We start from the raw sequence: 15,366 nt of genomic DNA on the forward strand, positions 1-15,366 counted from the left end.
ACAAATAATAACTAATAATGAGGGTATTATTGCTACTTTGATAATTTTAAAGCAACAATTTCTGGAAGTTTTTTCTAACACTGAAAAGAGCACCTCTCTCTGTCTGAACAGGTGTCTGCAAGAATGGCTTACTTACATAACCCCACTGATCACCAGAAACATCAAATTAGTGGTCTATTTAATCGCATTTCCATCCAATGTTTGATACATAGGGATGACCACCCGCAAAATTAAGTTCTGCATTATTGAACACCAGAGTAACAACAAATCAAGGAAGTTTAGTACTACATCTAATCTAAAGACATGAGGCATTCTCAGGATGATTTATGATGGACAGTCAACAAACATTTTGCCCAGAGAGATTACCACGCCTTACATAGATGCAAACAATGCTGTGTGTTCATAATAGGAACACATATAGAGGGAATTAATTACATTATCGGATGGGGTCAGCTTTATTCAGACCACTATTTAACACTGACATTTGAGAATCTTTATTATTGCCCGTCCTAAAAGTTGGTTTTTCATCCAATCACTATTTGTCAACATGACAACTACCAGGATGAGTTACAGTGTGTTCTTTTTCAGGTGATTTTGCTCATTTATGACTTATTTTCTAATTGGAGTGCCCCGGTGACCAGTAATGTCGTCACTTGCGTTATGAGCTCACCTGTCATACTTATTTTTAAAAGATCAATTCAAGTATTCATGTATATTTTTTCGTTTATCAAATAGTGTATTTATGACAATATTATTTTTAATAGGTAAATAATCGTCACATAACAGGCACCACTGACCAATATGGCACACAATATTCCCACATGAGAACACACTATATTCATACTCTTGACTTGATCTTTTGGAACCACTGACTGATTTTTTTTTACGCATCCACCAGCCCAATACGGCTGGTCCTTTCCCCACAAAAAGAACACCAGATGCATATTGCTGACTGTGGCATGCACTGACATGCCTCATCCTTGACCTCCTCAGATAGACTCACATCACCCTGCACCTCAAGAAGCTCCACAGACTCCCAATCCAGAAGAGATGCCAAGATGCTGACCCACGCATACAAAGCCCTGCACAACAAAGGACCAACATACATCAACAAAAGAATATCCAGACACCCTGGCATCTGCCTCCCTTTTCCTCGCCGACACCCCTGGATCCGACGACCCAACAGCCGAGGTCACTCCTTCTCGCACCTGGCGGTCAATGTCTGGAATGATCTTCCCTTGCACCTCGGGAACGCCACATCGCTCCAGGAATTCAGAAAAGGACTCAAGACATGACTGTTCGAATGAACAGAGCTCCGCAAAGCAACTAGCAATGCCAATGCCTTGAGGCCCTCACAGGGGATTTGCCGCGCTTCATAAATCCTGACTGATTGATTGACATCTTACGAGCCAGCACCCAATGACACAAAGACATATTCAAGCTGTGTGGATGTGGCTCAAATGCTATTTGACAACATAAAACTAGTACGACTACAACGCTCAGTGGTACAAAATTATTCGGCAGACAGGTCTCTCCTACTTCTAGGGCCACCAATATCTGAGTAAGTGAACCCACATTTGAGTTTGCACCTCTCCATGATTGGAAAGGCCAAACATTTCTTCCTTTATGTCCTCTCCAGAAGTACCTGATACATATTATTTATAGCCAGGTAGGTGGCCTATAATTAGCTAACTCTGTTGAGCTTCTGATGACTATTTTGCAATAGAGATGACCTGATAGTGATGAGTGTGGATGGGAGTGGCATGTGGGATTGCTTTTGTTTAGTGATCACATAAGCATTTGCACACATATGAGCAATATGAAAGTATACTGGGTGCAGTAAGGTGATCAGGAAACAGTTGAGGGTTTTCTTTTTTCTCTCTTTAGGTCAAATAACCACTGATAGCAGCACATCAGGAAAGGTGGCCCCATCTTTTCTTTCTCCTCCCCATCCATCCTAACTGTCATACCTATGATTTAAAGCTACAGTGGGATTTAGATAGGCAGCAAGAGTGGTGCGAAGTCCTGACAAATGCCGTGGACCAGTACTGGCCACACAGACGTAGGACAGAAACATGTTGGCATGTCACTGAGGATCTTCATTGTACAGGATCACAAGTGCATTGCTTTTATTGATGTGATACGGTGGCACCAGTAAGTAATACACTTCAGCCATCCCATACACATTTTTAACTCTTTTAAGCCCATGTTACCTTACTCTTAAGAATGGTTACTCTATAATATTCTTAAAGAGTTCCAAGGAGCGTTCGCGGTGTATACATTTCAGGGTTTTAGGCAAGGAGGGTCCCAATGATGAAGCATTCCACTTTGGGGGGTTCTTTTTTAGGAAAACCCCAAGGCAATCTTCCACCTGTTAAGCACCTCAAAAGGATGCTTCAATTTGCTCAAATTACATGGACTGCCAGGTACCTCTTTAGGTTCTTGGTTCCTTTTATGCAGTTACCATTTACAGCCTGAACAGCTGATTAGCAGGTAGGCTAGTAGCCAAAGCATTACAGTAGTCGAGAGACGGATTATACTTTGATGCAACTGCTAGTGCTTAGTGTTGGTGGGACAGCAGTAGGATCTTCCTTAATACTTTAAGATGGTATAAACAGCCACTAACGTGAGATTACCATGCAATGAAGTCCAAAGGTGTTCAGCTTTATGGCATTTTGGAGAAACAGATCTTTCATTTATAGACTGGAAAGCGCTTATCACTTGGCTATCCCAAAAACAATCAAATAAGTGCTACTGTTGAGGCAGTAGGCATGCGTAAAAAAATTTGTGGTGATAGTAGAGACCTCTGCCACTGGATTACAACTAGGTTATATATTGAGTGACTTTAAAAATAGCAAATAAAAAAAGGTGCTGGGGCACAGTTTTGTCGCCAACAAAATTTCCCACTCTACTGTGAAGCACCATGAAGCCTTTAGGGTGCATGGTGAATGCGGAAATAAATCCAATGATGGTGGGGTATAGGAACTATTATTCAGAGAACGCAGGGACTGGTAAAAGCATCAAGCATAGATGGGGAAGGTATTGAAAGGCCCATGCTCTATATGGTGTGGGGGGGATGGCGGAGTCATCTGTGTTACTGGAGGCATATACAGGAGCAGTTCATACTTACCACCAGTCACTTCAAGGGTTGATGGGTGCTTCCAAAGAGGTGCTTGGGTCATTAGTGGAAGAGACGCAGCTGGTTTTGGTAAGCGGAGTCCTGGCTGTCAGTACTTCGTTGATGGGAGTTACTCCTTTTTTGAAGGTGTGGTGGGGAATGGGTCTGAAGGGGCCTTAGAGTGGACAGACTTTATAGTGGCAGACGTCTCTTCTGTGGCGATAGTGGTCTACATAGACAGGGTTCATTAGTCTGTAGATACCTGAAGGCTTGCTGTAAGGTTGTTGGGGTCCTGTTGAGGGGAAGGTGTTTTATATAGACATGATCTTGCTGCTGAGGAAGTCAGAGAGACCTTTGCAGAGCTCTTGCAACGGGAAGATGTTGCTGGCTATGGGTGCGATGAAGTCTCCGGTGAGGGTGAAAATGTATTTGCTGGTTTTAGTTTTTTATGAGGTTTAAGGGTTGTTTGCTTGGTGTTCTGTATTTGCTGGTGATATCGCCTCAGTGCAGATTTGAAGATGTCCTTATCTGCTGTGCTCTGGCACAATCTCCACTTGTGTTCCAGTTGCTTGCAGTGTTGCTTTGTCAGCCCGATTTCTTCGGTATACCAACTAGCTTGTGTTTGCATTCTTGTTGCTTTCCTGTGCTTGGGAGGAGGGGGGGGGGGGGGGGAGATCAGGGTGTCATCTCAGCTGGTGATCCAAGCACTGAAGTGCTCAACTTCTTCTATTAAGTTGCCGGTTTGCTCTGGCAGTTTGGAGAAGGTGAAACACTCTTCTAATTGTCTTAGATTTTGCTCCAGCTGCAGCGTCTAAGTACTAGGGCAGTCGGCATTGTAGTTAATGTTGAAACTGACAAGGGCATAGTCTGTCCAGGTGACAGGAGAGGGTTTGCTGACGGTGATGTTGCTTAAAAAGAAGAACATAGGGTGCAGGAGGTGTCCGGAGGGGGCATGGGTAGGTGCTGAGCACTAGAAGGAACGCTTTATGGTAGCTGGGGGTCAAGGGAGGAAAAGGGGTTCTCGCGCTGGGCTTGGTCCAGGCACAGGCTGGCTTGCCCTTGGCACACCTGCTGTGTGTGTCTGCTGTGACTGCCATTAAGTAGGTTCAAGGAGATAGGAGGAGTGCACGGGCGGTGGGTGGGGCAGAGGAGGTGGTGAAGGAGCTGGAGGCGGGAAAGAACATGAAAAGAGGCACAGAGAGTAAACATGAGTCACATAAGGAGAGTGAGAACCAGGCACAAAAAAGGCCAAAAAACAATGGGCAACAATGGGTAAAGAGGCACAAAAGAACAAAAGGGGTTGTAGAAAGTAGAAGAGTCACACAAGGAGAGCAGAAGCGATGAGAGAAAGGTACCGAAAGGACAGAAGAATAACAATGGAAAAGTATTGAAAAAGGGGAAGAAAGAGTACAGCAAGTGTTGAACAGAGGCACAGGGAGTAATAGAAACAGCAAAAATTATAATGAAAAGAGACAAAAGAGTAAAAAAAAGATCCACAAAATAGTAAAGAAAAGAGGCACAAAAGAGTACACTGAGGGGTGAGAGAGCAGACAGGAGCAGAGTCAGGCGGGAGCCTCAGTCATGCAGCCAGGCGCAAAAGGGCGTTCACTGGTCAGAGGACTGGTCACAGGTAAGTAAGTCCTAGGGATACCACCTGCGTAATGGCTGGTCTAAGCTGCAGCTGTCATTAACTAGGTCCAGAGAAGGGTGAGGAGCACAGGGGGCGGTGGGTAGGGCAATGGGAGTGCAGGCGACAGGAAAGGGTGCAAAAAGAGATACAATGAGTATACACAAGTCACACAAGGTGAGCAAGAAACAGGCACAAGAAATGGCGTGGCAACAATGGGCAAAAAGGCAAAAAAGGAGACAGAAATTACATAAATGAATCACATGAGCAAAGTGCAAGAGACAGGCACAAAGAGGGGAGAGGTGAAATAATTAAAAAGAGGCAGAAAAATATTGAAAAAGAGACATCGTAATAGAAGTGGCACTAACAGTAATGAAGAGTCACAAAGAGTAATGCAAAGAGGCACAACAGAGAGGAAAAAAGGATTCAAAAGAGTAATGAAAGAAGCACATGAGAGTACACCAAGGTACAACAGCATGTGTGTGTGTGAGTGTGGGTGTGTGTGGGTGAGAGAGAGAGAGAGAGAGAGAGAGAGAGAGAGAGAGAGAGAGAGAGAGAGAGAGAGCGAGAGAGAGAGAGAGAGAGAGAGAGAGAGAGAGAGAGAGAGAGAGAGATCGAACAAGAGAGCAGAAGAGTGAGAGACCAAGCCGGGGCCAAAAGGGCTTTAACTGGTCATAGGACCAGTCACAGGTAAGGCCTAGGTGAGGCTAGGGCTACCACCTGCTTAACAAACCAAACAATCAAACCACATCATACAAAATTTCCCATGTACTAACCTAAAAACCAGGCATGACCACAAGGGCATGTATGCCTTTGCTAAGATTGAGTCTATGGGCTTCACATTTATTGCAAGTTTCATTCCTGCACCAAACGCTAAAAGATTTGCTTTCATTTCCTTGATTTCTAAATTGCTCAACGAGTTTGGGAACTTCAACACTGACAGATCTTTAGGATAGTGAACATGGCATTGATGGGGCAGTGCTACTAGATATCATCGAAGGACATGGTCCCCAAGATCCCTGGTAAATAGCACATCAAAATAATAAAGCCTTAATGTTATGTCTTGTGTGTACAGTTCATGCTCAAGAGTGTATTACATCCAAGTAACCTACTCCCTATTGAATTCCACTTCTCCATTTTTAGAGGGAAGCATGTCGGACCTCTCACTTGTAACGCTGGGACTTTTTGTAGGCATGATCAACCCTCAATCGAAGACATGTAAAATTAACATAGCTTAATAAAGACTGCACTCCGAGACAGATGTTATGAAATCACCAGGCAAAGGGTTTCAACAAAGACTCCTCAACTTCCCTGACATTCTTGGGGCTGTGAAAGCCACGCTGACTGGAAACTTAGCCTATGCTAGACGTAAGTTACAATCAGAACAGAACCATTTGGAGCAGGAAATTAGGAATCTACACAAATTACAAAGGAAACATGGTTCCCAAGCATGCACTTTAACAGCAATTCACAAATGAGGCAATAAAGAAAATGTGTGGCTATAGTTCAAAGAGCTTACACTTCAGTTTGTCGAGCTTCGGCCCTTCTAAAGAAACAGAATTCACCCTAATTTCCTTCTTTTTCTTTAAAACCATCTTCAAGACACGGTCGATCCTGAAAAATGAAATAAAAACCATAATTAATGCATAAAACCAATCCCATACATAAGGATTATGTTACTTACCCTGTAAGCATCTGTTTTTGGCATGTAGTGCTGTAGATTCACATGCTCGACATACTCCTGCCATCTAGTGTTGGGTCCGGAGTGGTGCAAGTTGTTTTTCTTCGAAGAATTGTTCTGAGTCACAGGATCTAGTGACACCTCCTCTCTGTGATATTGAGCATGAGCATCGACTACTTTGTTAGGTTGTTTTCCCGCAGGCGGGTGAGAAAGGAGCGAAAGGAAGTAAAGTATAGGAAAAGGATGTCCATGCAATGTATAAATACATATGTACAAATATACACAAGGGTATAGTATCTGCAACGGCCACAGGTGTCTGGGGAGAAGGGAAGGCACACGTGAATCTATAGCACTACTTGACACAAACAGATGCTTACAGGGTAAGTAACATAATCCGTTTGATGGCATGTGTGGCTGTAGATACACATGCTCTGCATAGACTGTAAAGCAGTCCCTTCATAAAAGCAGTGGGTAGCCTGTAGGAGTTGCAGTTGACCGAAAAAGTGTTTGTAGCACAGCCTGACCTACATTAGCTTGTTTGCATGCTAGCACATCCACAAAGTAGTGTTTGGTGAATGTATGTTGTGTTGACCATGTAACAGCCTTCCAGATGTCAGCTATAGGAGTGTTTCCAAGAAAGTCCATTTTAGCACCTTTTTTCCTAGTTAAATGTGCTCTAGAGGTAACTGGTAATGGTCTTTTAGCTTTAACGCAAGTATGAAAGCATTTAACTATCCACCTAGCTATGCCAGATTTGGATACTGGCCTGCCTTTATGAGGTGTGAGAAGGCTACAAAGAGCTGTCAAGGGGAGCTACAAGGATCATGGTGAGAGAACCTGAAATGGAATGAGAGGAAGAGGTGGAAAAGTGTAAGCAAATATCCCTGACCAGGTCATCCATAGGGCGTTGCCCTTGGACTGAGAGCGTGGATAACTGGAGGCGAGGTTGGGCATTTTGCGTTTTTTGCTGTGGTGAAAAGATTTATCTGACGAAGTCCCCACTTGACAAATTATGGTTGAAGGACTTGTGTGTGGAGTTCCCACTCGTGGACTTGTTGCTGCATCCTGCTGAGCAGGTCTGCAAAGTTGTTGTCCGTCCCTAGGAGATAGTCTGCCACCAGGTGAATGTAGTGGTGGACAGCGCACCTCCATATTGTCTGAGAGTTGTGACAATTGGAACGACTGTGTCCCCCCCTCTTTTTCTGCAAATAGTACATGGCTGTCATGTTGCATGCGCAGACTAAGAAAACCTTGTGAGATAGATGATGAAGAAATGCTTTGAGGGCTAGAAACACTACCTGAAGCTCAAGGTAACTGATGTGTATGGATTGGTGATTGGAATCCCAGAGGCCCTGTACTGTGAAGTCTGGAAGGTGAGCGCACCAGCCTGTCAGCGATGCGTCTGTGGTCAGAATGACCTGAGACACAGAGTCCAGAAAAGGCAACCCCTTCAACAGGTTGGTTGTGTTCCATCATTGCAGAACACAGGGAGTATCATGGTCAAACAACTTTAGATCCTCCAGGTGACCCTATGACTGAGACCACTGATGAGACAGTGCTGTAGGAGACACATGTGTAGTGTGGCATGGGGAGCAATGGCAATTGAAGACACCATCATTCTGTCAACACCAGGGCAGTGCGCGCTCTATTGGCGACTAGAAGGTAAAAAACCCAGCACTCTCAAAACAACGTACTTTATGCATTGTGCTGATATGTTGTTGTTTAACCTTTTGCATTGCAGAGTTTAATCCTGAAGACTTATTTGTAATGTGTTTACAAATACTGTTCATTTGCAATGTATTGCTGCAGGCTTTCAGAGTGTGTTATGGTGTGGAGTGTGGAGTGTGTCCCTTTCCAGCGCCTTCCAGAGACTTTCCCTGCAGCATGCCTGGGTGTGGTTGTGGGCTGGGCCAAGATTCTATAAAAGGGAGCCAGCCCAGCTCCAAGTGCTCACTATTCAGAGGTCCCGGTGAAGAGCAGCAGCTACTTCCTGAGCTCCTGTCCCGGTGGCCTATTTGATCTTCCAGGCCTCTGCCCTTCATTCTTCATTGGTGATCCTTGTTCTGGGCAGTAAGACGGTGGTTGGGCTGACCTCCTGACGCCGTTATCGAGAACTTTCATATTCTTGGCCTTATTCTTTAATGATTAACAGATTACTTTGTGCGCTACCATTTCTTGACATTTGCATGGTGGCTTAAGAATCGGCAAAAGACGCGCGATTCGTTTCATGATGATTTGACTTTGTTATTCATTGCGCGCTACCATTTCTTGACATTTACATGGTGGCTTAAGAATCGGCAAAAGACGCGCAATTCGTTTCATGGTGCTTTAATCTTGTTATTCATTGCACGCTGTTATTTTTTGGCATTTACATCGTGGCTTACGAATCGGCAAGACACGCGATTCGTTTAATGGTGATTTAACCTTGATATTCATTGCGTGCTACCATTTCTTGACATTTTACATGGTGGCACTCGAATCGGCAAGACGCACGATTCTCTCTTCGAGCTTAATTCATGTTGTTCATTGTATGCCATTTATTCTAAGACATTTATTAGGTAATATTCGAGTTGACAAGTTGTGTGATTTGTTTCCGGAATCCATATTGTGTTATTCATGGTGCACAATCCTTTTATGGTGTGTACTATATATATGAAAATCTGCAATGTGCGCAATTCGTGTTGAAACATTTTAAGAGAACACAGAAGATCAGAGTTTCTAGATGCAATATTACATGGGCCTAGTATGCATTCTCAAAAAAGGATTCTTATGACTGGTTTAGAACTTATTCAGAATGTTTTCCTGATTCTCATGTAAAGGAAAGTACTTGAATTTGAAAGTTTCATTTAATCCATCTTGATTCCCTTACAGGTATCCGGCCATCTTGAAACTTAGTAATTTTAAGCCCAATTCTTAGGTTGTTCATGTTTTCAGAATGACTAGGCTTAGAGTCATAGCCTAGTATTGATTTCATGAGATGTAATTTTCATATTGTGTGTTTTAACCTTTTTCTTACTACAGGTCTCCTTCCCAGCTGTTCCCTTCCTAATCCCCTCTTCCCCTCTTGAACTCTCTAAGCCTCTGTGATTTATCTAGCAGAGTCTTGTAGCTGTTCAGTGGTGGACGTGTTGGGAACGTGCGCAGACCCCGAGGATCTGGTGACTCTGACACATTCCCAACAGTTGCATAATGGTCATAACTGTGTAAGTACAAGTCTCCTGAAATTGAGGGTGAAGAGACTGAAAACTCAGGACACAGGCTGGGGGTGGGGTATGCTAACCCTAACTTCTCGTTCAGGACTGCCCCTAGATGAGGCTGTACCTGAAGAGGTTGAAGCTGAGACTTAGAGAAGTTCAGAATGAAGGAGGTCCACTATCAACTTGGTGTGATGTTGGCACTGTTGTAAGGTACTGGCTTTGATGAGACAGTCGTCTAGATAGGGAAACACATGGATGTTCTGCCTTCTGAGGTGTGTGCAACTACTGCTATACACTTTGTGAAGACTCTGTGAGGTTTAGTGACCGTGAAAGGCAGGACCTTGAACTGATCACTTTGGTCTGCAATGACGAATTTTAGGTATTTTTGGTGTCCAGGGTGAATGGGACTATGAAAGTAAGCGTCCTTTAGATCTAGGGCTGTCAAAAAGTCACCTTGCTGTAAAAGTGGAATAACGTCCTGAAGGGTAACCAAGTGAAAGTGTTCTGACAGGATGTATTTGTTTAATCGTCTGAGGTCAAAAATAGGCCTGAGAGAACAGTCCTTCTTGGGAATCAGGAAGTATAGGGAGTAGACTCATGCCCTTTGGCCTTGTAGTGGAACAGGCTCTATGGCCCCTTTGAGAAGAAGGGATTGGACCTCTCGTTTGAGAAGGGTTATGAGTTCCTGAGGTGGCCTGTGACTGCGAGGGGGAATATTGGGAGGCATGGTAATGAGCTCCAGACAATATCCATGTTGGACAGTGGAGAGGACCCATTGGTCTGTGGTAATATTGTCCCAATGTGAATAAAAGTGTGGTAGCTCTCCCCGACAGGGGAAGATGGAGGTAGTCACTGCTTTGTATTGGAGGATGAGCCACGTGAGGCAGAACTCTTTCCTCGTCCCTTAATGGTGTTGCCTCTATAGAAGCCTCTGGAGAAGCCCCTAGAATAGGTGGGTTGAGGCTGACTGTGGTGTGATGTAGATGCATCAGATGAGATGGTCTTGAAAGAGCCTAAAATGCCTCTAAACCCAGGGCAACGAAAAGTGCCCTTTTGTGTGGTGGAACTAAAGGGTACCCATTGCTTTTGTTGTGTCAGTGTCCTTTTTGAGCTTTTCAAGGGTTTTGTCCACTTGAGGCCCAAAAAGATGCTCCTTGTCAAAGGGTACATGAAGGACAGTTTGCTGTACCTCTGGTTTGAAACCAGAGAAGCGCAGCAAGCTGTGCCTTTGGAGAAGGACCCTGTTGATAATGCTGCACGCAGCTGTGTCAGCTGCGTCCAGGGCACAGCAAATAGAGTTATTAGAAATTGTCTGCCCCTCAGCAACTATTTGCTGTCCTCTTTTCTGGTGCTCATCAGGTAAGAACTGGAGGAGCACCTCCATTTTGTCCCAGTGAGCCTTGTTGTATTTGGCCAAAAATGCTTGTGAGTTGGTGATACGCCAATGGTTGGCTGCCTGTCCACCAAACCTTTTGCCCGCAGCATTAAATTTCATGTTCTCCTCCTCCTCAGGAGGAGAAGAGTCTCTAGTGGCCTGGCTGTTAGCACATTTTTTAGCTGTGGCACCAACAATTGAGTCAGGGGGTACCAGAGACCAAATGTATATAGAGTCAGAGGGAGCAGATTTGTATTTTTTGTCAACTCTAGGTGTAATAATCCCAGAGTGGATGGGCTCCTTAAAGATTTTGGGGGTCATTACGACCCTGGCGGCCGGCGGTAAGGTGGCGGTAACACCGCCAACAGGCTGGCGGTGTTCCGCCAGCAATTATGACCGTGGCGGAATTGCCACGGCCATACCGCCGGCCCCTCCAATATCCCGCCAGGACTCCGCCTGGCGGTCATAATCCCCAGGGCAGCGGTGCAAGCACCGCTGCCCTGGGGATTATGAGTCCCCGACCACCAGCCTGTCCGTGGCGGTAGACACCGCCATTGAAAGGCTGGCGGTAAGGGGACTAGGGGTGCCCCTGGGGGCCCCTGCACTGCCCATGCAGTTGGCATGGGCAGTGCAGGGTCCCCCAAGCATAGCCCCGTAGCACATTTCACTGGCCGAATTTCGGGCAGTGACATGTGCGACGGGTGCTACTGCACCCGCTGCACATCAGCATTGCCGCCGGCTCTATTACGAGCCGGCAGCAATGTTGATGTGACATTTCCGCTGCTGGGCCAGCGGACGGTAACACTGTTACCGTCCGCTGGCCCAGCAGAAATGTCATAATAGGGAGCCAGGAATACCGCCGGCAATGGCGGTATTCTGTCTCCCGCGGCCACAGCGGTCTTTCTACAAGACCGCTGAGGTCGTAATGACCCCCTTTATCTGCGTGACAAAGCATGCCAGGGAGCATTGGGAGGAACTGAATATCCCTGGGTGTAGAAGTAAGGGTATCAAAGAGGAAGTCCTGTTTGATAGGGCGATAATGTAATTCTACATAATGAAAACCAGCTGCTCATGCCACTACTTGTTGGTATGAAGTAGTGTCCTCTGGTGTAGAGGGGTGTGCGAGTTAGAGGTCAGGATCATTAGAGGGGATAGGGTTAGAATCATAAGTATCTCAAGGGTCAGGGTCTGGTTGTGGCCCATATAAATCCCCCCCCCCAAAGCAAATAAACAGGAACCTTACAGAGTATACTCTCTCAGTGTACGTAAGTGGGAGAATGAGGAGGGGAGTGAGGTGGAGGGACAGAAGGAGGTGGTGGACAAAGAGGTGGGGGAGAAGGCCTACTAAGTGGACTAGTCTCATCTTTTGAGGTGGAGTGTCAAAAGCTTCCTGGAAGGAAAGCTTCATTTTCAAAAGTACAGATGATGATGCAATTATATGTACTGTACCCTCCAGAATTTGGTGGCAGAGCGGACAAGCATCCATAGTCTCCACTATAGACCCCACAGGAGCAGGAGTAGCACAAGACTGACCAGAGTCCCTCCGTTCTGATGATCTCAGCTCTGTGTACTTCTGCACCGAAGATTTCTGTTGGTGTGATTTGGTCGGCACTGAAGTGGAGAGTACAGGTGTTCGGCTCAAAGCTGAAGCTTGGATCGAGATGGAGATGACCTCTCAGTCCGATGAAAGGGAGGTCGAAGACGAGGACGGTACTGGGTCTTGGTAGACGTTTTTCAGTGCTGAGCCAGAAGGCAGGGCAGCCAATGTAGCCTTTCAGTTCTGACCATGGCCTGGTGGCAGTGGCGGACTGGTGACCTCGAGAAGCAGCCTTTTAGGAGTCTTGGTGTGTGCATGAGCGACCATGGTGCTCACAGGTTGCGCAGAGGTGATCTTGTGCCTTTTGATGTCTGATTAGACATCGGAGTCTGAAAAGTCCTAAATGGAGAGGGCCGCCTCCTCCTCCTGCACGGGCTCCTTCTGTGCGTGTTCCTCCCCAAAGATGTTGTTGCGCGTGGTGTTGCCCAGAGTCTTGTGCACCATTTCCAATCAATATACTCTTCGGTTCCGAAGCATCTTCTTTGATCGGAAATATTTGCAGGCGTCACAGGTAGCCTCATGATGATTGCGGAAAAGGTAGAGATTACACACCAGATGCTAGTTGGTGTGTGGAACTTTTTGCGTGGCACCGAAGGCAGAAGCGGAATGGAGTCCATTCCATCTATCTGGCATGTCCGTTGCTGCTGTGTGGAAAATAGGGCCGAGTTGGGCATGGATGCCCCGAAGAGCACACGGTTGGTGCCCGAACCGAAAAGTCAAGGCGAGCGCTAAGGTGGAAGAAGCACAAGCGAGAACAATACCATTGAAAGAGGATAAAGTAGAGGAAAGATTTGAATCAGAGAGAGTCGAAAGACAGAGCGAAGACACACACGTCTGAACCAGACGGCGGAGAGAAAATCTAGCAAAAGAGTTGATGCCCATGCGCAATATCACCAAGAGAAGGAGTCCCTTGATCCCGTGACTCGGAACACTTCTTCGAAGAAAAACAACTTGCACCTATCTAGACCTAACACTAGATGGCAGGAGTATGCAGAGCGTGTGTATCTCCAGCCACACATGCCATTGAACATTTATTTATAGTAAAGCAAAATATAAAGTTTTGAAACATACATAAAGTAGATTACATGAATGTGAAAAAGTTAATTACTTAGGGTGAATGGTAGTCCACCACAAAATACACAGCCACTAACCTGTTATCGCCAGGCAAAGGCGTCAGTAATTTAAACCTGAGCTCAGCCCCTGTTAGCTATAGCACATAGAATACGACCTTAACTTTCAGAAATGTCCAATTAGGTGGAACCAGAGATATGAATTTTGAATTACGTGGAACAAAAATAGCCCAAATAAAGCGCTAATCAGTAGTTAGTGTTCGCATTTGAGGGGGAGCCAGGCACAATTTCATATCAACCAGGATGGAGCAGATACGCCAAGCGAACAGGTCACAGGCAAAGAGTTTACCTTCTGACTATCTGAAATAGAAGTCAAAATCCTCCAGCAGGACAAGGTTATGATGAAGTAGAAACTGCCTTATGGTAGGTTTCCTTTCAGTACTTTCTGTGGAAACTGTCAAAAATAAACAGATTGTTTTTGTCTGTTGGTTCGTAATAAGTTTCTGTATGCAGCATTCCATGTTCCACCGTAATTCTTATGACAAGGAATAGCCTTTCTTTATTGCTGGTTGTCTTTGTGAATTTAAAATTGGGGCCCAATGAGTTCAGTCATGGAAAGAAGGGGGACAATGAATCTTGGTCACCTTCCCACACAATCAAAAAAACCTCTGTGTACCTCTTCCAATGTTTATTTGGTTGACAAAAGGATCATTTGTGTTGAGTATTCTCTCCAGTTCTAAATGGTGTACATACAGGCCTGCCCCAATGGAGGCAAATGTGCTGCCCATCAATATTTCGTGTACATGTTAAAACAATATGTCCTAGAATTCAAAGTAATTTTTGTCAAAGCCATTCTTGCACGTTCCAAAACAAAATGTCGGGGTGGAATAATTCCAATCTCTGAAGTACAGGAGTTCCTCCAAAACCGATAAGGTATCCCCTTGAGGCAAACTAGTGTCCACACTCTTGATGTCCAAACTTATGAGGAGGTTGTTCTCTGCACTGAACCTTATGAGCAGGTTCAAAAGATTTGTAGTATCATTCAGGTATTTTGGTGTGCACTGTACCATGAGATGAAGGACGTAATCATAAAACCTTGTTAATGGCTCTAATACAGAGCCCATCCCTGAACCAAGTGGGGGAGGGGGGGGGCGGGAGAGGAATTCTGTTATAGAAATATGGGATTTTGGGATCTATGTTCATTAGAAATTGAACTTCGTTTTTTGAGAACCAGTTTCCAGTTTCAGCCTCCTCTATCATGTTCTTTATTTCTCCCAGAACTGAAAGGGTTGGATATCATTTGAGAACTACATAATTCTTCCTATTCTCCAGTAGGCAAAGACATTATGGTCTTTAGCATTTGGTGTTCTGGATCACAATCCCATCTCCCTTAATGCAGGTTTGATTGTTATCTTCAGGTCAGATCTCAATTTAGACAGTGCTGCGTGTTCTTCTTTCGACATGCTGTGGAAGGTTTTCATTGGCTCAATCATTTTTACTTCTCTTGTAACTGTTTGTTCAAAGGCACACATTTCTACTGGTATGTTTGATGTAGGGTGGGGTGGAACTTTGATTTATACTAAGACCTTTGTCACCTCCGTGAAAGTCTGTTTCTCCTTGCCAAAAAACATGCTTTCAGTTTCAAGCATCAGAAAAATTCGGCCAGTTCACAATGGAGTCTGAATTTGTCTGGTGAAGGAG

The 15,366-nt window shown here is 45.1% G+C and overlaps 1 protein-coding gene across 4 annotated transcripts in view; it reads right to left on the reverse strand.

Moving 5' to 3' along the window:
- THADA (THADA armadillo repeat containing) overlaps positions 1–15,366 on the reverse strand; it is a 1,551,972-nt gene that overhangs the window by 1,468,757 nt on the left and 67,849 nt on the right. For all 4 annotated transcript variants that reach the window (XM_069233992.1, XM_069233989.1, XM_069233988.1 and 1 more), the window contains exon 3: positions 6,265–6,359. In XM_069233992.1, coding sequence (XP_069090093.1) covers positions 6,265–6,340 — 76 coding nt within the window. In that variant the 5' untranslated portion in view covers positions 6,341–6,359. The remainder of the gene's footprint in view (positions 1–6,264; positions 6,360–15,366) is intronic.

The sequence above is a fragment of the Pleurodeles waltl genome, chromosome 5 (assembly GCF_031143425.1).
Source record: "Pleurodeles waltl isolate 20211129_DDA chromosome 5, aPleWal1.hap1.20221129, whole genome shotgun sequence".
Classification (NCBI taxonomy): domain Eukaryota; kingdom Metazoa; phylum Chordata; class Amphibia; order Caudata; family Salamandridae; genus Pleurodeles; species Pleurodeles waltl.